Here is a 20,941-nt window from a genome sequence, read left to right as displayed (position 1 = left end):
AAGGCAGTGCCAAACAGTCTGGAGTGTCTTGCTGCAGGGCTTAAGAGGTTTGCATTAAATTCTCTTGAGCTTGCACAGAGTTTTAGCTCACAACTGTGCAGCCACTGAAAACAGAAAATGAATTCCTCCTCTTGACTGCACTTCCAAGTCTCCCAAGCACAAACAGCAGAAGGGAACGGCTGTGCACCCCCAGCAACTTTGCTGGAAGATCTTGTGTTACTAAACTGCTGATAAAGCTGCTTGAGGTAAAGCCTCTGGACTCTATACTGAAATAGCTGCAATTGCTTCATTCGCAAGGCCCTTACTCTGAAAAGGCACATGCAGAAAATACGCAATAATCAATCAAAAATGTGACAAGACGGTATTGAAAGCGAGGACAGCTATTCATTTAGGGCCAGTTCTAGCTGCTATCTCGTCTTTCCCCAAATTTGGTCATTTTATATAGAATACTATTCTTGCTGCTCTTCATTTATTTTCCCATAAATGCAGCTGTGGTCCTGCGCATGATGAGACGACACATATTGTTCAGTGGTTAGAAAAAGGAAAGGACAGATATAACTCAAGTTCTATTAGCGGTTCTGCCACTTGTGCAATCTTGGGCAAGTCACCATTTTCCATCTGTAAGCGAGGGATAACAGCTGCCTGTATCACTGAAGTTGTGTGAAGCTCCGCTAATTGGAAGGTTTATACAGGTTTTCAGAGTCCAGGCTTCAAGGTGCTATATTTAAGCGTTTTATCTCTGGTGCCCGAATTTATGTCACATACTGAAAAACCCACAGAACAGACTTTGCTTTTTCAAACTTTGACCTAGGAGACAGACTTAAACTGAGAAACCACGGATAAGTAACCACTTCAAAAAGCATTTTGCCAGAAAATTGTCATTAAAGTTTTCATTTACTTACTTGTTACATAATGGTCAAACTTCTATGCTATTAAACCCATTTTACTCCTTCCTATAATGAAAAGTTCAGCTTTTAATGTAGCCTTTTCCTCTGTCCTGTAAACAGACCTCGCGACTTTCAGCTCCCTGCTGTTACTTATTCACACATGAAACCACCAGACCCGTGCTTCATTAATTAAATTTGCCATTAAAAATTAAATAACGTGAATAAGTAGATGTAAGCGTTATCTCCACGGGTTTCATAAGTCTCACCGTTTCTCCAATTACTACCCAAGCAATTTTCATATTTCATACTGCCTGATTTCTCAAAGGGACTGGATTTGAGAGATCAAAATGAGAGAAAGTGGGAAAGAGAGAAAGCAAGGTAGTAAAATTAAACATTTTTCAGGCAATAGGAAGTAGCCCCGTCAGATACTATTAGCCTGCAGCACTCTGCAGTGAAACAGCAGCAGGAGAAGAAAACAGGAACAAATATGTTGTACGTGAGACCCAGCATGACGCTGGCATTTAACCCACCTAAAGAAGAGGAAAAAAGCCAACAGATTCATTTGCTGGTTGCAATGTCAATTAAAGCGGTTGTGGCACAACCTTGCCTAGTCTATTAGAGAGCACAACTGCCCAGGAGTGTTCAACAACATCAGCTGCAAATGGCTGGGAAAGAAACTGGTATGAAATAGCTCTGGACCTTCAAGCTAATGAAAAGCAGGCAAGTGAGAACCTGAACAAAGAGGCAAGAATCTCTCTGAGAGAAAGGAGGAAAGACTTGGCCTCAAAGAAACCACAATGCTCATGGCACAATGCGAACATCAAGGAGGGGCACAGAAGACCTTCAACCTGAAGATGAAAGCTGATGAATCTTAAAAATTAAAAGGAAACATCTTTGCATGTGATCCAACTGAGCCTTTTGCCTTTGGATCAGACTTTTCTGCCACCTTCTTCCCCCGCCCCCCTCAAAAACCCTAAAAACCAAGGAAGCAGTATTTCCAATGCTATGAATCAGTATCTTTAAACGCTTCCCCAAGCAAAAAAAAAAAAGAGTTAGTTCAATAAGCAAACTTGTTAAACAGGCTTTCTTTGGCCTTTAGGCCGTTTTCTACCTTGGGAAAGCTGTGTTCACTTTTGTCCTAAATGTGGACTAAATAAGCAACCAACAGACCTTTCAGCACTGGCACAGTCACGGCGGGTTCTGTGATTTGGGACTTCTACTTACAGGGAATATTTTTCCTAGTATCCTCATCTATATGACTTCAGATGCAAGATCTGCTTCATTTTCTGTATTTTACCCCATCATACTGTGTCAGGGCATAATGTTCCAAGGGCCTACAAAACCCTAGGACTTGATATTAAGGTTGCAAATGAGGAACCAGGTGAGGAACCACCTATGCGCTTCCCACAACTTCAGCAGAGCTGCCCACACACGAGGGGTACGCAGCAGGATCAAGGTGTGGTATTTGCACTTGAAATAAAGTCTGAGCTGCCTGTAGTCTTAGTGAAGTCCTTTAGCTTCATAAAATGATATTCACTCGCCACTAAAAGAGAGAACATTCAACACAAAATTACATGACATCAACGCTGCTTTTAATTTACTCTTGCAATATTTGATGCTGGAGATAAAATGGCAGCTCACAAAGAAAAAGTTGAACCTGAGACTTCAACTATTATTAAATAAAGCTCCTGGCAGTCTTAGTTGCAGAAATAAGTCTAAAAACCACGACCAAAGGACACCATAAGGACTCAAATAACAAGAGCCACAGAAAGAATGAATGAACCACCTAAAATGTTTCACTTCTCTCAATAAAGCTGAGCCTTAGGGGAGCAAACTTCGGAACATGAGAGCTTTGTCATATGGGGAGAGAGCTCTCCAGAGAGAACAAAAACTAAACAAAGAAATGTTAGTTTGAAAGATTTTACCTTGCTATTAAATGATGGTTCATAGCAAATAATAAAAACACTGAGAAGTTATAAAAATACATAACTAGAGCCTAAAGACCAACAGAAGCACTTTCCTTTACCCTGCTTCTTTTTTACAGCAGATTTGCTGCTATAGCCTTGCTCCTCACTCTTTCCAAAACAACCTTGCACTAAAAATTCCCCTTCCAAAGAGAATAAATTTTAAAACTCAGAGCTAAATTTGGATTAATTTTAATTCAGCATTCCTTCTTGGCTGCAAATATACAGAGAAATTCCAACACTCACTACTACACCTCGCTACACTGCCCAGGCCCTTCCCACAACATATAGCAAAGAAAGTAAGAAAACAATATAGCAGAAGATGGAGTTCTCAGGGTTATTTCAGGAAGGCAAGTAATTGAAGCATAAAGAGAAAATCCTGCCAGCTCATTCTCACATTGACATTAAACAACGCTCCTTACAACTTCAGTGAAACATGCACTACTTGCAGTAGTAACACATAAACCAGAAAACCGAGCAACGTGAGCATGAGGAACTAGAAATTAATCAGATTTTAAGCAAAATTCTTTGTGAACATCAAGCTGCAGCAACAACCTGACAGTGGGACACAGATTTCTCCATCAGGTTAAGTCCAGGTCAATAGATCAGAAAGTGTCTGGATTAAGAAGAAAACAAACCAGCCACCATCACCACAGCTACCTTAAGATATTTTGACACCTCAGAGTATAGAAGCTTGTCAGTGGTCACAGTGCTTAAAGATACAAAGAGGATTAACAGCTGTTGAAATGCTGCCAGCCTAGATGAACGCTAGTGATAGCCCTGATGAAACGGAGCCGGTCAGCAGAGCCTTGACAAATGCTGCAGACGACAGCCGGGGGATTAGATGGTACAATCTGCCTCACACCTGACAGACACACTGCTTCGATCCTCTCTCCCAACGTCCGCACCCACCGGCTTCCAGCAAACCTTCCGCTCCAAGCCCCACTCGAGCCATAAAGAGCACGAGAGCCGGTGCTATACGCACCAGGAGTAGGAAACACCACAAATTTGGGAGAGAAAGGGGAGAAAGAAAAGTAGAGGTTACTGTGCTTGTATCAAATTTCAACTGGGAGATGTTCAAATTCCTTCTTCCAGTTGCATCTGAAGCCAGAAATAAGATTTCACACTGTCCTGATAAAACAGTATGACTGTCGCCAGCTCAAACATACCTGGGCAAGGGGAATACACACATGCCCTGGAATCTGCTGCTGCCTCGAGGAACAGTGGAAAGCCACAGGAACACATTTGGCAGTGCAGGCTTTGGGAACCACCTTTGCTTCCAGCCCTCCCTAAGGGAAGCAAAGGTACCCTCAGGCACCACGCACCTCCCCAGGCCACTGGCTCACACGTGCTGCAAACCAGGGGGGTTGTTCTTATTGCTCAGAAGTTCCCCGCACATGGCTCCTAACTGACATGAAAAATTACCCCATCTACCTGCACCCTTCCCACAGGGACAGAGGGAGATGAGTTCTGAACTGAGCTGTTCACTAGACGACCGTCTGGATCTGTTAAACTCAACCTACACCATCCCTGGTATCAGCAGCGGTCCAAAACAGGGAGTTCAGGAATTTCAGGAGACACTCCAAGAAGCAACCTCTTCACCACCTGAGCTCGCTCCTCTTGATCTCCTGCTCAGCCTGTTTGTTGGTATCAGCTAGCATTTAGCTGTAAGAGATCATTCACATTTTCTCCTTCCTATCAAGCACAAGTGCACATACATAGAAGCCAATTAACAAGGAAGAGAAACATGAATATAAAACATACCATGAGAGAAGTCAAGGGTTAAACTGCTTTTATGTGAACTCAAATGTTTATTTCTCAAAAGGTAATAGAGGAAAGATGCAAGCAACGACAAACAGCTTGCTGCTCCAGAAAAAAGATTTTTTTCAGCCAAAGCCAACTTCTAAACACAGCTCTGTTGTTTGCTGTTCATGTGTGGGTTCATCCACTCCTCCCACTGAGACCAATAATGAAATGAGCATTGAATTTGTGTCATTCCATTCTTTCCTTCGGCAATAAACTGTGAGATCATAAATTTTGGATTAAGATTCAGAGGAGACAGAAAAAGAACTATGTCCACAGTAACAACACGGGAAAGCTAAACTAGTCATGGGCAGAAGCATATTTCTGTTTGAACAGATCTCCTCATAACTGCAGTATTATCCTGAGTTGAAAGCAAAATATTAATTCTGTAGCACATCTAGACAGCTTCTCAAAGACAGAACCCTACAAAATACCAATCTCCAGAAAACTTGAGGGAGGCAGAGCTGGGGAGAAGGACCACAGCTGGGTTAATTCCTGTGGATAACAAGCTAGGCACAAAAAGGTTAAACTACAGCCCCCACAGCGTACAGTAAAGCAAAACCACTACCCCAGGGCTTCCCAGAACCAGGTCCCACATCAAGATACTTCATCTGGGTGAACATGGGTTTATAGACCGAGACCAAGATGGCATGCCAGAGTCAGACTGTCTCTATGATGCTACTCTTGGAAGAGTCCAACTAAAACAGGTACCTCACAGAAAGATAGTATGAGGAACTTCTCCAAAGAACTGCACGTGCCTCGCTGGAAATGTGCAGGAAATCCTCACGTTATCTTCAGCTCAGGAGGACAGTCAACAACTAAGAAATTATTACCACAAAGGTGATTGAAAGGGGAAGGAGGAGGTAAAAAAACAAACACAGAACTAATTAAACACTTTGCTGATATCAAGTTGCTTTAAATACATCATTCTGAAAGAGTCAAACAGAGCATCAGCGAATCTTTAAACACAAATTCTGGAAAGTAAAAGCTTCTTCAAAGAGAAAGGCCATAAAACGCCAACAGGCAATCCAGGCTTTCTGACGAGGACAGCAACAGCAACGTGAAAGGCCTCGATTAAAGCTAGAACTGTTGTAGGACAGTATTGCTCCGCTATCCTCCTAGCTGGAAGTTTAGTATAGCAGCAAGAATTCACAGTAAATGCCCAAATCAATTATACCTGCCAACTGCAGGTAAAGAGGCTTCCCAGGCATTGATTAAACATCAAGGGTTTTCAGCATTTGCTTCAGAGAAGACCTACACCTGGCTGAACGGCACAGCTAACAGTGCCCACGACTTTAAAGGCACAGCATCAGCTGCTAAACCCCTGCGCCCAGCAGCTGCACCGCTAGTGATACCTGGGTCCTCTCAGCCAACCCACCACACAAGCAGGATGAATTCCTAGACACAAGGCGTTGCCTTAGACAGCTGGTCATTGTCCAAGAGAGCGACAAGCGTGCAGAGAACCAGAGCTAAGGGAAGGGAAGAAGAGAGAAAGAAGGGAATTGCCAGAATATCAAGAGCATCAAGGCAGGCAGCTGAAAGTCTCAGTGGGAGGCTGACCAGCACTTCAGGGCCGGGGGGGGAAGAAAGAGAAAAAGACAAGAACAGAAAATTGTCAGTCATCAAGTTCCTGTCATATATTAAAAAAAGATACTAAGTACATTCCCCTGTCAGGCCCATCACAGAAGCTTATTTTGGGAAGGGAGGAATATTATAGCTAAGGTTTGATGCCATCATGCCAAAGCTGGTATTTGACAGAGCCTCCAACAGAACTCCCACCATCTCGGATGGGCACGCTGCTGCTAAAATTCCCAGCTTTCTCTGCTGAGAATATCCGTAAGCCCCATTTATAAACTGCAGCAGCTGGCCCAGTTAACAGTTCCTGTCTCAGTTTTTAAAAAGTAAATCATATCCATGACGGTATTCTTTTCTACAACAGGTAGCTAAGGAATGCAATTCACTGGATTCCCAGAGGAAGCCAGAATAGGAGGGACCCAAGGCATAAGGATATGCAAGAAGACTGGAGAACACTGAAGAAAATGCATCACATCCACGCACTTGCATGGATAAAGGGAACTGCAAGGAAGAGTCACTACAAGAAACAAACAAACAAACACTGAAAACCAGAAGCATACCAAAGCCTGAAAATCCCACCCCCTCCACGGGGTTTTTCCTCTACCTCTAACTGCAAATTATTCTCCATGTGCAGTTTCCAGTAAACCAAGCTTTGCTAAATAACCCCGACATGTGCAGGGCTGAGAACCAGCCAACACGCAATGATGAGATGTCCTTGGAATGATTAAAGAAAATGCAGACATCTCTTAGGTTACAAGGAAGCCTGTTGTACTCTCCCCTTAGTGCATATGCAATGCTGCAAGCACTGTTCCGAAAACCTCTGATATTCAAAGGCTCATTTGGTTGACAAGGAGCCTGTGGATTCATGGACAGATTGTCACACAAACTGTCAGGTTTTTAGAGAGACTATCAGACCTCTCTTTGCCTACGTTGTGGAGCACATCAAAGACACAGAAGATGAACCAGACACAGACTGCACAGATCTGACAGAATGGTGGGTGTACATATTCAGAATACTGTACTGCTGGGGGGGGGGAAGGCTTAATGTGAATAATCAGGGGCTGAAAGTTCCAGAAATGTGACAGATTTTGGCAGCAATTCCAATCTTTGCATTTATTTATCGAAGGGAGAAAAACTGCCATACTAGAGGCAAACTTGGGAGAAGAAGAAAAATTACATCAGCAGCAATTTATTTTGCCACCGTACTTTCTCTTTATTATTATTACTCCCAGAGCATTTTCTGAAGGTATTTGTATTTTCAGCTAGGGTTCTCTCACTACACTTGCAGCTTGTCTTCCCATTTTATCCTGTAGGAGAGGCTGGTTTAATGATTACAGCCAAAAAGACCGCTAGGACTTTACAGGTCACTGTACACAGTTAATGACACAGACGAATCCATACTTTCAAAAGTGCCCGCTGGCTCACAGCTCTGTCTGGAGATGCTCACGAGCTCATTATTCAAAACTCCAAGCCCAACTTATGGGTAATCAGCACAGCTGAAGAAATATGCCATACCCTGGCAACCAAAAACTGAAGTAACAAAAGCTATCATAGAAAACACTAACCTTAAGCATCAGGGTCTCACTTTTTAAATGAGGACAATGTTCACTTATCTTCCAGTGAGCTGGAAACCTCAGTTAATGAATACCTGGAAAAAGTTTGCAGCTCCACGGCTCAAAAGCAGGTTTAAAACGATAACTTGATGACATTCCCCTTTATTAGTAATACTTGGGCAAACATTATAAAGCAACAGTGTATTTATTTTACATCTGGCAAAAAAAGTTATTGGGTTATTTCTACCGAGAAGTATTGATTGTTACTTAAAAAGGAAAGTAAAATATAAAATGAAACACTAATAACAAAAAAAAAAAGCAAATGGTTTAACACATTCTTTTGGCCTGCCTTTACAATACCACTGTCTCATAACCTCCAGGTCTCCCTGAAAGGCATCAGTTATTCCAGAGAAAAAAACACTCGTATCTTTTTATATTTATTTTGCTATTCAAAATGGATTGAAATTCTCCACACGGTAAACAGACAATAAATATGATGTTTATCTTAAGAGAAAAAAAGCCAAGGAGGACAAAGGAGAAGGGATGGTAAAAGTGATGAGAAAAGAAATCAGAAAATATTTGTAAGCCATTTCCTTTCTATCATTTGACAGACTCATTCTCTCTGCTTCTAGCGATCATCTCTTCACACAGTTTTCAATGGAGCAGATTTACCTCCTCTAAAGAGGAAAAAGCATCGAAGAGACATGTTTGTAGTTGGCAAAGAGCTTGTGAAGTCTCCAAAGACAAGCCCAGGAGGACCACGGACCATCAATCAGGTGGAGAGAACCATTCCCGCAGCGAGGCTATTTCGATGTAAGCATTAACATGAAAATCAAACACTCACAGAGAGCAGAGGCAACCACGCAAATGCTTCATTCCCATTCTCCAGCAGTGACCACTCCTTCACAGTCGATGGCTGTCACAACCCTGGTGCATGAAGTCACCCATGGCATTCAATAGCCTTTGGTCACCACCAGCTTAGTATTGTACTTTCATTACAGAAAGCAGGCAGAGGAAAGGGAATTGGGCTTTTCTCACTTTTAGCCCATTACAGAATAATAAGAATACTTATTAATGTTAAACCAGAAAAACCCTGCAAAGCCTTACCGCCAAGGCATCCCAAGAACATAAACGGAAGAATGTCACATAGATGTTGTGCCGTACACCTGCAGATGTAAGCTAAATCTACTCTCAGATTTTAATCTCTGAATGGAATCTCTAACTACATTCAAACAACAACTGGCCTTGACTTTGGGACTAAACGAGGAAGAGATAGAAGTAGACTTAAAGCTCCAAAAGGAATATTTCGGTATACGGTATCATAATTATCTGGGGGTTGTTGCTGCAGCTGATAAACTTTGTAACAAGAAAAGGCACCGGAAACTGTTATAAGTGGATATTTAAGGCTCATGAAAACAAGTATCAGTTTTTCATCTCTATCTACTGGACAAGACCACACAAAAAATCCTATAGCCCTTCAACTGGAAACAGCTCAAGCCCAGAAAACAGACAACGAGAACACAATAGAGAGACAGAACTATACTTTGGCTGAGGAACAACTGGAAGGAAAAAAAATACCTAACCAAACCTCCAGCAGACCTGGAGCCAAACCCTCTCTGCACAAAAGTGAACACACAACAAACTTATAACCCAGCCTTGTCCTGTTTTCACCTGGCAAGGACAAACCCCTTGTTCCTCACCAGGATGCTCTTTGCCTATCACAGAAATCAACAGCTAAGACACGATTATTATTGTTTTTTTTCTTCCTGCAACAAACTCTTGCCTCTAACTGGAGGAAGAGAATATCTCAGTGTCATATGAATGAGTGATTAGCCATCAGGAAGCAATGGCTTTCTGCTGCCGCTAACAGCAGCTGTATCGGAACAAATAACCTAAAGTTGAAAGGTCTCATACACCACACTTAATCCCCTGAACGGCCAAAGGAAATTTTGTTGTATGTACAACTATTATGAAGAACGAAGTTAAATTCATACACACGCCCAGGCAGGCACACGATACAGCATTTTTCCACACTCGCATGAGTCACCTTCTCCATTCCAAGAGCCACAGTCCAGTCAGTTCAAGGCTTGCTGCATGTCAGGGCGAATTAGATGATTTCTGTATACCATCCAATACATCATACGACATCTCTAAGGTAAAAAAAAAACATATAGGCACTCCTCAACTGACCCAGGCATAAAAGCTCACAGGAATCTTGCAGCTTGAAATTATATAAGCAAAAATTTGGCTTTTGTTCAGAAAAAAGAGGGATAAGGAAGGAGAAGGAATTAAGCTTTTTTTTTTTTTTCTTAGAGAAAGACCTGAAATGCAGTAATTGCGAAGGAAAAGGAAAGCTAGCTCTTCTCTTAAAATAACCTAGTTATTACAAGCCTTCTTAAATTAGAGGCTTAGAGTTTTATCTCAGCTTCCGCATTTCCTTCGCCCATCTCTTGCTCTTCTGTGGCCCTTTGGAGGCTGAAACAGATTAAGCAGCATCTTGGCCACTTCTTGCCGTCACCGTACTCTGCACAGGGCAACATCTTTTATCCGACGGCAATTCTATGTCACTGGTGAATATGTACCAGGGCAAAACTGTCCTTTTCACGTTTGTTAGGATTCAACTACCAGACCGTTCAAGTGCATACAAGTATGTTTATTATTTTTACTTAAAAAACCACCAAAGATTCAGTCTTTGTGTCATACCTACTTACAACAGGGCTGGACTGCAAATGGGTGAGTCAAGCAATCCTCACTTGAGTCAAGGTGTTTAATGGTAAACTGCAATTATGAATAGTCCTGGAGCAGCAGAGTATAGAGCCAAACCGCCAGCTAACCCCAAAAACAAGCAGACAAAATCATCCTGGGATCAGAAGAGTCTGTGACAGATAAAGCAAATACCACTTGCAGTAGCTCAAGACCTCACGGTGAGCCTGATGGTGCACATATATTTAAGAACATTAAAACATGTTATTTACAAGCTACTTCTGAGTCACTCTGGTCTCCTGGGAACATGCATTATATGTTCAAGAAATTGGAATGGCTTTTTTATTTGTGTTTCTTTGAAATGACTGGCAGATGGGGAAAAACCTTCAGAGAAGTGGCCCTAGGCTGTCATGAAACATGTATTTAACACACCCACAATAAACTAGGAAACACACTAACTTCAGAAGGTACAGCCTCTGTAAGTGCAGAGTAGTCCCTTTTTAAAGTCTGATCTCTGGACTACTTAATGCAGCACAAATTTGAGATGTTCTGTGGAGTCTACCCAATTTACGGAGTAATTATTGGCCATATTTTCCATTAACATGATGACAGCACATTCTGCATGGGCAGAGCCAGAAGGCTAAGGACCTTTTCAAAATCAGCCCAGGCCTTGACTTTATTTTTAAGTCACAATAGTGATGTATTTTTTCCTACCACATGTGGAAAGACTACTGCGGGCTGAAACAGAAATCTCAGATTCCCCAAAGTCAGGCTCTTATGCAAGCAGATTCCACACATACAGGCAAGTTCTGCCTACCTGAAACAATTTCCAAGACTAAGTCTAAATCTGGACTATCCCAAGAGGAGCACAAGCTTCAATCATCCAAATCCCAGCAGACACACAGACTCCAGCCTAAGGTCTGGAACATATTTAATCAATTCGCTGTGCTAACTCTCTGCAGTTTCATAAAATAGCCAATACTGCAATAACAGGGCCAAAAATTAATTGTACACTGGTTGGAGAATTACACGGAAATAACAGGCAGTGCTGGTATTTATTGCGGCAGGATAATGTAGTTGGTGCTAAGGTACAACTACATCACAGTAAAAATAGGCAAGAGCACGTGGATGTGTGCATGCATGCATGTGTGTATATGTATGTGCACACAAGCACTGGATTTACCGGTAACAGCACTACCTCTATATACACACATTTATAAATACCATTCTGCTTATAAACAAGCAGACAAACAGCACAGAGAGGAAGAACACAAATTTAAACTATTAGGCAATAAGAAAATGAATGAAATGAAAGGAAAAATGGGTTAAATAAAAAATGGCAGGGGAGGGTATGAGAAATATTATATAATAGGGAAAGCTCTCAAAAGTAAGACAAAAGCAGCACTTGTTTTGCTCTTTTTGGACTAGACTTGACAAATACTCCGTGTTAAGTTCCAACAAAGAGACAAGATCACATTCTAGGTCTTTTTGTTCTGCCTTTAACAAGTCTTCATAGTGATACACTGATGAGACCAGATACCAGATTGTTATCTAAATTCAGCTGCTAAATTCAGTGTTAAGACACTGAGTTCAAACCACACATTGCCACATTTATTTCACAAGTCGAGCCTGAGGATGGATTCCTCCAAGATGAAGCAGCCCATAAGCATCATTCTCTCCCTCTGCAAAGGTACTCTAAATGCCAGGGAAACCAACTCGCCGTACAGCTCTGACAGTTCACCCTTCAGCACACAGACTGCAAATGCATCTCTAGTTAAACGGGCACACCGAGCAGGAAGCAAACACTTAGCTGCTGTTTGCATAGAGGCTGCTTGTAATTTGATGTAAGTACTGTACATCAGTCAACACATATTGAAGAGAGAACATACACACCGCAGAGAATGCAGAGAGGCAGTGCTGACATCTAACACATTTTATTTACCCTATTATAGATGTCCTTTGAGTTCATCAAATTACCAATCAATTTATCTGATCTCTAAAAGCTGGTGTGCTGAGGCAATATTAACTGCTAAACTTTACAGGCTTTCAGCAAAACAGCCATTCAATGGGTGAATTGAGCACAGGGCACTGGAAGTCAGCTTGCGAGTTGGCCAATGGCAACAACAAAGCAACCTCTCCCCGCAGACCAGGAGACGATGGAGAAGCATGAAGAAGGCAGCTTCCCCCAGACGCTGTTCAGCCCTAACGGATACCAGCAGAAAAAAAGAAATTAAGGATGCCGTTCTGCCTCCTCCTCCCCCAGCATGACATTTAATGTCTGCGAATAACTGAAAAGAGGAAGAGGATGGGAGGTCAGCATTGGTTCAGATGACAATTTCAGGTTCCTTCTTTTTTCATTTTGCTCCTATTCAGAAATTTAACATGCACACGGGACAAAACCTTCGGTTCTCTAAATATCAAAGGCTGTGTGCCCTGAGAGACTGCGAGAGCCACTGACACCTGAAAGACAAAGTCCACATAGCCTCAGACAGACAGCCGGAGTAACTGGGAAGGGATCTGGATGATTAGGATGGATCTTATCAGCTTGTTTCAGAAAACCATACTGGGGATTATTCTTCTTGTGTTCACAAGATTAAATCAACAGCTCAATGAACTGGGTGCTTCGTTATATTGCTCCACTGGGCTGAAAGGCAAACTGCTTTTTCGGATCACAGCTGTTGTAGACTCACATCAAGCACTGCTGGTTCTGTGGGAAGAAGGGTTTGCAGAAGAGGCAGGGACTGAGAATTGAACAAACTAGGCAAGAAAAAAAAATGGAAATTGTAAAGAATATTGTACAGCTCGATTGTGAAGGCAGGGACAAGTGATACTTCTGAAAGGGAAACATCTTTTGAGACCAGAACTTGGTTTGACACCAGCTGTTCTTCCTTGAAGTAGCCCACAGTGCTGGCCAGAGCAGGGAGCTAGAGGCTGGCACCAGTGACTGAAGGCAAACTTACACAGCCCTTACACACACAGCGATAGCTCTCATGCAGCCCAAAGACTTTACAGGCCATTTTACGGAGAAAGTAAGTGATGTCAGTGACACCTGCCAAGACATATCCACTCATTTAGTAAAGGGCACTGAATCTTTGTCTCCCACTGAGAGAGCAGAGGGTTCAGTTGAAGACAACACCTCAACGGAGCTTGCTTTTTCAAAGGTAGGTGAGTGCCCTCCAGGTCCAATGGATGCAGACACAGCCTGGGATCCCAACTCAAGGAATTGATTCCTTATCCCCTCCAAGAGAAATCCCCCACCACCTTTGCCAGGTGACACCAGTTTGTTCAGCCCCACAGAACCTGCTTAAAATTGTTCCAGAACACCAAACACAAAAATATATTATTCTGGAAGGCTTTTTTTTTTCCAGGCTGCTGTGACTTTGTGGAGATTTTTATTGAGATGAGTTACTGGCCAAAAAGCATAGAAATTTCATCGGACTTACATGTAGAGGTGACCTTGGTGCATCTGAACTGGGACACTGCTACAAGAAGAAGGATCAAGACCAATAAGAATAACAAACAAAAATAAGTTTGCCTCCCTTTCTTTACACATCCTAAATGCTTTACAAACATGAATTAAACTGCAACTGCAAGGGCAAAAGGAGATTACTTTAAACAAACCAAACAAGGTGAATGCCATACACAAAATTATAGGATTTGTGAAGCTAAGCAGAATAAGTTGAAATCTACCTTATTAAAAAAATAATAAAAATATTTGTTCAATGCACTCCTTCCCCACTCGCATAAATACTCAACAGCTTATGGACACTTCTTGTGCCACTTACTGTACTGAAAAACTGCAAGCAGAAAAACATTGCATACTAATGTACCCACTGCTCACAGTTGTCCGTGGCCACCTAATAAAAGATAACATGGGAGTGAAGTTTAGGTAAATCCAAACAAAGAACAGACACGCATCTAAAGCAAGGAGTTTCACTTTATCTGCTGAGATTACCTTCAGCCCTTCTCTGCCGTTTTACACTGCTCCAAAGAGCTGCTCATGTTTTGCTCTACCGTTTGCCGTTAATCTTTGTCAGGTTAAACCCAGCAAGAGGCCAAACAGCAAAAGGAGTCAAACAAATATTTACTTGGGAGAAAGTGTACAACTAAAATGCTAAGTGAATCTCCTGGCATCTGAGGGGTTGCAGGAGAGGCTGTATATCTTTCTTATTGCACTTCTTAAAGGATGTTTTTACCGTTTGGAGAAAGCAGGATAATGCATACACAGAACCCTTAACAAAAATCCCAGTTCTGAGCAGCATATATGTTAAGTACTTATATCAAGCTCCTTCCCTCCCTGCTTCTCAGGAACATATAAATGCGTGAAAGAACATCAGCGTAGGCTTCTCAAATTAAGTGTTTCTGAGGTTAACCTTACAGATTATTAGGTCCAACTCTCATTCTTTGTACCCAGGCAAACACTGCCATACAAAACATCCTTTAAAACAATCAAGGCATGACCCACTCTTTGTGACACAATTCCAAATTACATGGATGAGATGCAAAACTCTGACTAAGTCGTCAGACTTAGAAGTTTAACTGCTTATAACCAATTATCCAAGTCTAATTACCAGATTACTTAGTGGAGATTAGACAGTTGCATAGGAAACACAGGTGTGGAATAGAATATCTACACCACCAGGTCCAAAATCCTGCAACTACACACAGTCATTTAAGAAATAGTCAGTTCTAAGGATCTATTCCCTGTAATTTTTCTGATTACCAAAATACAGCAGGCACTCCAAAACAAAAACATACAAGCAACCCAAGAGACTGAAACACAAGTTACACTGAAGTACCACAGTTAAAGTGAGGAAGACCAAGGGTATCACCACTGTTCTGATCCTCTACAATAGATTTATTCAATAAAATTTGATTCAAAAGAAAAGTCTAAAAAGCATGGACCGCACTGCAGACAGAACAAAACCTACCACCCCTTCAAACACACACAAGCCCTGACAAACTGGTAATAAAAGGCGCAGTGGGAAGAATCCCTCCCCAACGAGAAATCACAGCATTGGATTAATCCCAGTACAGCATGCATTTGAAAACAGCTGAATGCTGCAAGGAGCAGTAGCTGTGGCATTTGCTCAACACAACTTAGAAGTCCAAATCAAGTGTCACGCACTACAAAAAAACAGAGAACCAAACAGTGATTCTGATACAGCCACCACATGCATTCCTGGTCCACCATATCTCAAGCGCTGTGTACAAAGTTCTGGTTCACACCTGTTAGAGAGGATTAAACAGATGTGGAAAAGTTTCAAAGATGACCAACCAGGATGATCAAAGCATTTTGGGCAGGTATCCTATCTACATGCCCTAATATTACACTCGTTCCTGGACATCCACTTTCGGTCTCAGCCAGGACCAGCACATTGAACTAGATGGACCTTCAGAGTGACAGAGCACACCTGCACTCCCCATCTTACTTCTTCTAGTGCTTCAGTAGAAGACAAACGGGGAAAACCTTAAAAGCTGAAACAAATTATTTTTCACACATGCCCTTTTTTGTGAAAATTTTATTAAGACTGTCTAGGGAAACTGAGTTTCTCACGGTCTATTTGAACTACAGTAAACTCACAGTTCATCTCATGTAAACTAAAGACAAAGCCTGTTTAGCATTTCTATAACTTTACCGTTTCACAACACTTTGCCCTCCTCTTATAAACTATTCCATCATATAGATGGAATAACTGAGATAGATGCACTAAATAATTGTTCCAAACTTCCAAGAGAGAAACAGCTACTAGAAAATGAGCAGGTTTCTGCTTCCAATTCTGTGCTCTCTCCAGTAGATTACAGTACTCTTTCCGAGATTACAAAATAAAAGGATAATATATTCACACAGTCTGCTGCATTCAAAGGAACTACTGAGTTCGATTCTGGTCAATACGTCTCAAAGGCAGAGCTGCAAGGGGGAAAGGGCCCAAAGACAAACAAGTAGAATGAGAAACCTAGAAAAAAAATCATTCACACAAGCAGAGGCTGAAAAGGTGAGGACCTCTCAAGCTTAATGAGAAGGTAAGAGAGGGAACAGAAGTGTACATATAAAGAATAATGAAGAGAATTCCTTTTATCTCTTTCAAGTAAAGGATAATAAATGAAAAAACTGTTTGCAACTGGTAACAGAGAATTTGTAGTGTATATAAGTTAACCTGTGGCACACACTGACACATGGTATTGGAGGCAAAGAGTTAAACAAGGCTTCAGGAAAAATGCCTGAGACACATAGAAGAATCATGGCAGTAATCCAAGTTCCATTACAGTGAATAAAAACACTGAATGAAAATAAACGCTTTTGCACAGGGCATGTGTCAGCCTCTGACTGACAACACTTAGGAAGACTTCTCGAAGTTGTTCTCCAAAAGTTCTTTTGTTGTTTTGTCTTGGTGAGGTTGTTTTGTTATCTTCCTTCAAAGCCTTTGAAAACTGACCACTGTCAGAAGAAACAGGACAGTCTCCGTGTTTGGTTCAGTGCAGCAGCTACTCCATTGTCTAGAATATACTACAGAATTATTCTTAGCATCCTACCAGGAAGGTACTTACTTCTCAAAATTAGCATTCAAAACATCCTTCAAAAACAAATCTCTAAGTCTCCTACTGCTGAATTCTGTTATCATGCAGAACTGGGGACAAAGCCAACTTGAGGTTATGGACAGCCACAGCAGGGGAGGAGAGGGAAGAATTCCTGACAGCCTGATCCTTAGAACAAGAAATTTCAGCTTTCTGACTCCACACTGAGCCATTATGTCCCTTCACTCCCAGCCCAACACCTCCAAGCTACCAGTGACCACACTCTAAGTGACCATCCTCTCCAAAAACGGCAGAGAAAGCAAACTTTCAGAGCTTCTCCCCACCTCATTCCCTTACCAGTAGCTTTTTTCTAGTACAGACGCACATATACATACATAGATATATAAAAATACATCTAAGCCTGGGCTGGAGGGTTTTAGCAGAATGAAAGGGAAATTAAATAAATAAATGCCAAGGTCTGCGTGTATTCAACAAATAAAAGCAGAATTATATAAAAGCAACAGCTAATAAAAAAGATTGTTCTGTGCTGTGTTTTCCATCTTTCCAACCATTATAGGAATAAAATTATCCACAGCGAAGATCGAAAACCTTTTTCAAAACTAATACAATTAAGCTTTATTACACTGTTTCAAGTACATTTCTCTGCTCTCCCTTCTGGCCCCCACCACCTCCCACTAACAGTTGGAGGCATTCTTCTATTTTATTACCAGCAAAACACTAGTGTTCAAGGGTCAGAAACTATCTAGAGTTTCAAGAAAGGAAAGAAAATCTGTCCTTTTTATCTACCTTCATTCGTACACGTGAACTAGAAGACAGTTTCTACGCAGCTCTACAGTTTGAATAGGACTATGAGCAAGCCACCTTACTCTCCCAAGAAGATCTTGCATTAAAATATCCAACACCTTGTTTAAAAAGTTACCCCGCAGCAAGGGATAAGGACATGAAAAGGGAAACAAAATATAACAAAAGGCTTCAAAAAGAGGACAATGTAGTCTGAACATAAACTTCTCCCCACTCCACTGTCCATAAAGGACAGACACACACACAAATTTTCCCTGCAGTTTCCACTTCATGAAACCAGATCCGGAGAGAAGAAAATAATAGAAGCACACAGCATGAGACCAAGAAATTGCAAAAATTCCCTTTGCGTATGAACATATGGACAACTGTGATAATTAGAACGATAGCTGCTAGATTGTTTGCAATTTCACTGAACAACCCCCATTATCTAGAAATAGAATTTAAAAATCTGAATGCAACGTTGAGTGGTACTTCTAATAGTTTATTTTTTAATGAACTGTATGGATTAAAGTGTTGCAAAATCGTATCATGTGAAATCGCTCACGGGCATGTTTTACCATCAATGGCTTAAAAAAAAAATGCTGCATGGACAATCATGCAGCAGCAGGGAATAAGAAGGGGAATAGATGTGCTGATAGCTTCCTACCATTTCCATAATCTGCAGTCTTCCTGTGTCCCATATTCACCATCATCCTATATGTTGGTAGTAATGGTGATTGATTGTCTCTTTGCAATCCACCTTTTTCATTGTTTGCATTTCTTTTTAGTCACGTAACACGACGACAAGTCAGATACAGCAACTCCCTGTCAGGAGGTCTAATTGCTCCAAACTGGAGAAGATTATTCTCCACATTTATTAAAAAATAAAGACTACTTATAACATTATTTCATTTTGCCAGGAAGTAAAAAATGCATTAGTTCATAGGGAACAGCATGGCTGCTCCTATTTTTATGGCATCAATTTTTAAAAACTCATCATGGTAAACAATTAAACAGAAGCAAATCCCACGTTTAGGGGAGACATTCAAATCCCTAAATGGATTTGCAAAGGTCATTTCAGGCTTAAAAGTTTCTTGACAGTGTCTCTTTAAATCATGTTCATTTCAGAGGCTTATCCAGCAAGAAGCAGGCAGTGCACTGTAGCACCACTCTTTGAACTGCTGGGCTCCCCAGAGAAAAATTAATACTAAAACTTTAATTCATATTTATGGCAAGATTTGTGGTTTGGTTTTTTTTGTTTAATTTAGGAAAGGATTTTAAGAAAAGGAATAAAAAACAAGGCATTTGTTTTTTTCAATTTAGCTTTCACCTAAGCCCCATGGTGGAAAAAAAGAAATAAAGTTTGAACTACTAGAAATCTTTTTTAAAAAATCATCTAGTTAAAGCTCTCTTATCTTTCAAATGCAAGTTGCTCAAAAGATGTGTTTTGCACAGCTTTTTCATCACCTATAAAAGGGATGGGGTGCAGATAGATATTGGGAGCTGACAGTTCCAGCACAATGGTTCTTGTTTCTCCACTCCTTGGATCCATACAGATCCACGTCTGATCCCATTAGTATGCAGAGGTCACAAAGAAAACACAACTCAGCCTTACCTTCCTCTCAATGCGGGCCAACTGCTCTTTGTAGAAGGCCTCTTGCCGCTTCAACTCTGCCTCCCTGCCTTGCAGCTCTATGGCCTGGGAAGAAGAACAAAAGAGCATCAGTAGAAGAAGGAATTAACAATAAAAAGTGTGACTGCAATGAAAGCACACGGGATGCAGACTGGAAGGAACAAAAAAATCCATTGCTTAGAATTGGTGCAAGGGATTACAAACCTGCAGTATTCCTGTTCATTCTGGATTATCCCTACAAATTTGAAACCCCTCTATTTATATCATTCTCAAACTCATAACATTGATTTTATGTCTTTATTGAAAACATACAATCATAGAAAGGTGACACCTCCCTGTTGCCTTTTTCAGAACTCCACCTTATCCAAGACTGGTTTTCACAAATCATGAGGTTTATTACTTCTCTTCAACGTTCTTCGCTTGACCTGAAAAATAAACCTTAAATCCTCTACTTTATAAACAATCGCCCCTTGGAGTATCAGAAAACCTCCATAGATTTAACAGATCCTGACAATCATGAGGAATCATGATCCAAAATACCAGTCCGTGTTGTAGCATTTTTATAGCGACAGACATTCTCACAGACCATGCATTTGCTCTTACAGACATATACAGTGCTCATCACGTTGAAGCACTCTCCCGCACGCTCTCTGCGCACACGCCCCCAGCACTCCCAGAGCTCCTCTGGGTGGGTGCTGCAGAACTGGAGGGGAGATGGGTATCAGAGAATTTCTCTTCTTCTTCCAAAATATGCGTGACTTCCAAAACAATAAAACAGTGCATGAGCATGTGCATAAGGATAATCTGGTCACCAGATAATTGTGTTGTTACAGCAACAGCTTCTGCCTTTTAGGTCTTTATAGCCAACAGCATTTCATTGCGTTCCCATCCCTACACTGAACTACCATTAAAAAAACATGGCATTCATAGATCCTAATCAAACTTTTTAAGCTTAAAAATAACAAGCAACAATAACAAGAAGAATGGCACTTGTTTTTCTTCCCTCATCTCACCCCAAAATCTCTGGGGCCACATACATTCGCCTTTCAAAACTAGACCAACCTTTCAAAACTTGAATTATTAGACTGTTTGGTATGAACACAAACCCTGGTAATCTATAGCATCCCAGAAGCGTTGCTCTTAAGTTTTAACGATGATGGTAAGATCACAGAAAATGCTGGTCCCATATGATTAAGCAGCTGGGACAGAAATATCCTCATAGACTCAGAGCTGTCATTTTACGGCCAACAGCCACTGTTAATGAGAAAAATCACATCTGAAAGCCAGTTGCTGTGCGTTTCCTTCTTTCTACTCCCCTGCTGATGGAAACAGAGTGATATAATACGGCTTAGAAGAGATTTTAAGCCAGACAGTGAGGGAGAGTTGATAAGCAAGCAAGTAAAGAAGCAGGAGTACGTGAAATAGGGGGCTTGCAGGGGTGTGGTAGTGGTGTCTGTTTGTTTTTAAAGGAAAAAATAAATATTTTGGTTCCCACACCTGCCATCA

General features: G+C 41.3%; 1 protein-coding gene across 4 annotated transcripts in view; it reads right to left on the bottom strand.

Moving 5' to 3' along the window:
* Positions 1 to 20,941, bottom strand: part of CHCHD6 (coiled-coil-helix-coiled-coil-helix domain containing 6) — a 112,593-nt gene that overhangs the window by 54,371 nt on the left and 37,281 nt on the right. For all 4 annotated transcript variants that reach the window (XM_054076985.1, XM_054076986.1, XM_054076987.1 and 1 more), the window contains one exon: positions 19,418 to 19,501. In XM_054076985.1, the coding sequence (XP_053932960.1) occupies positions 19,418 to 19,501 (84 nt within the window). The remainder of the gene's footprint in view (positions 1 to 19,417; positions 19,502 to 20,941) is intronic.

The sequence above is a fragment of the Cuculus canorus genome, chromosome 11 (assembly GCF_017976375.1).
Source record: "Cuculus canorus isolate bCucCan1 chromosome 11, bCucCan1.pri, whole genome shotgun sequence".
NCBI classification, from domain to species: domain Eukaryota; kingdom Metazoa; phylum Chordata; class Aves; order Cuculiformes; family Cuculidae; genus Cuculus; species Cuculus canorus.
Note: the sequence above shows the minus strand (reverse complement) of the source record. Positions and strands in the feature narration are given on the sequence as shown.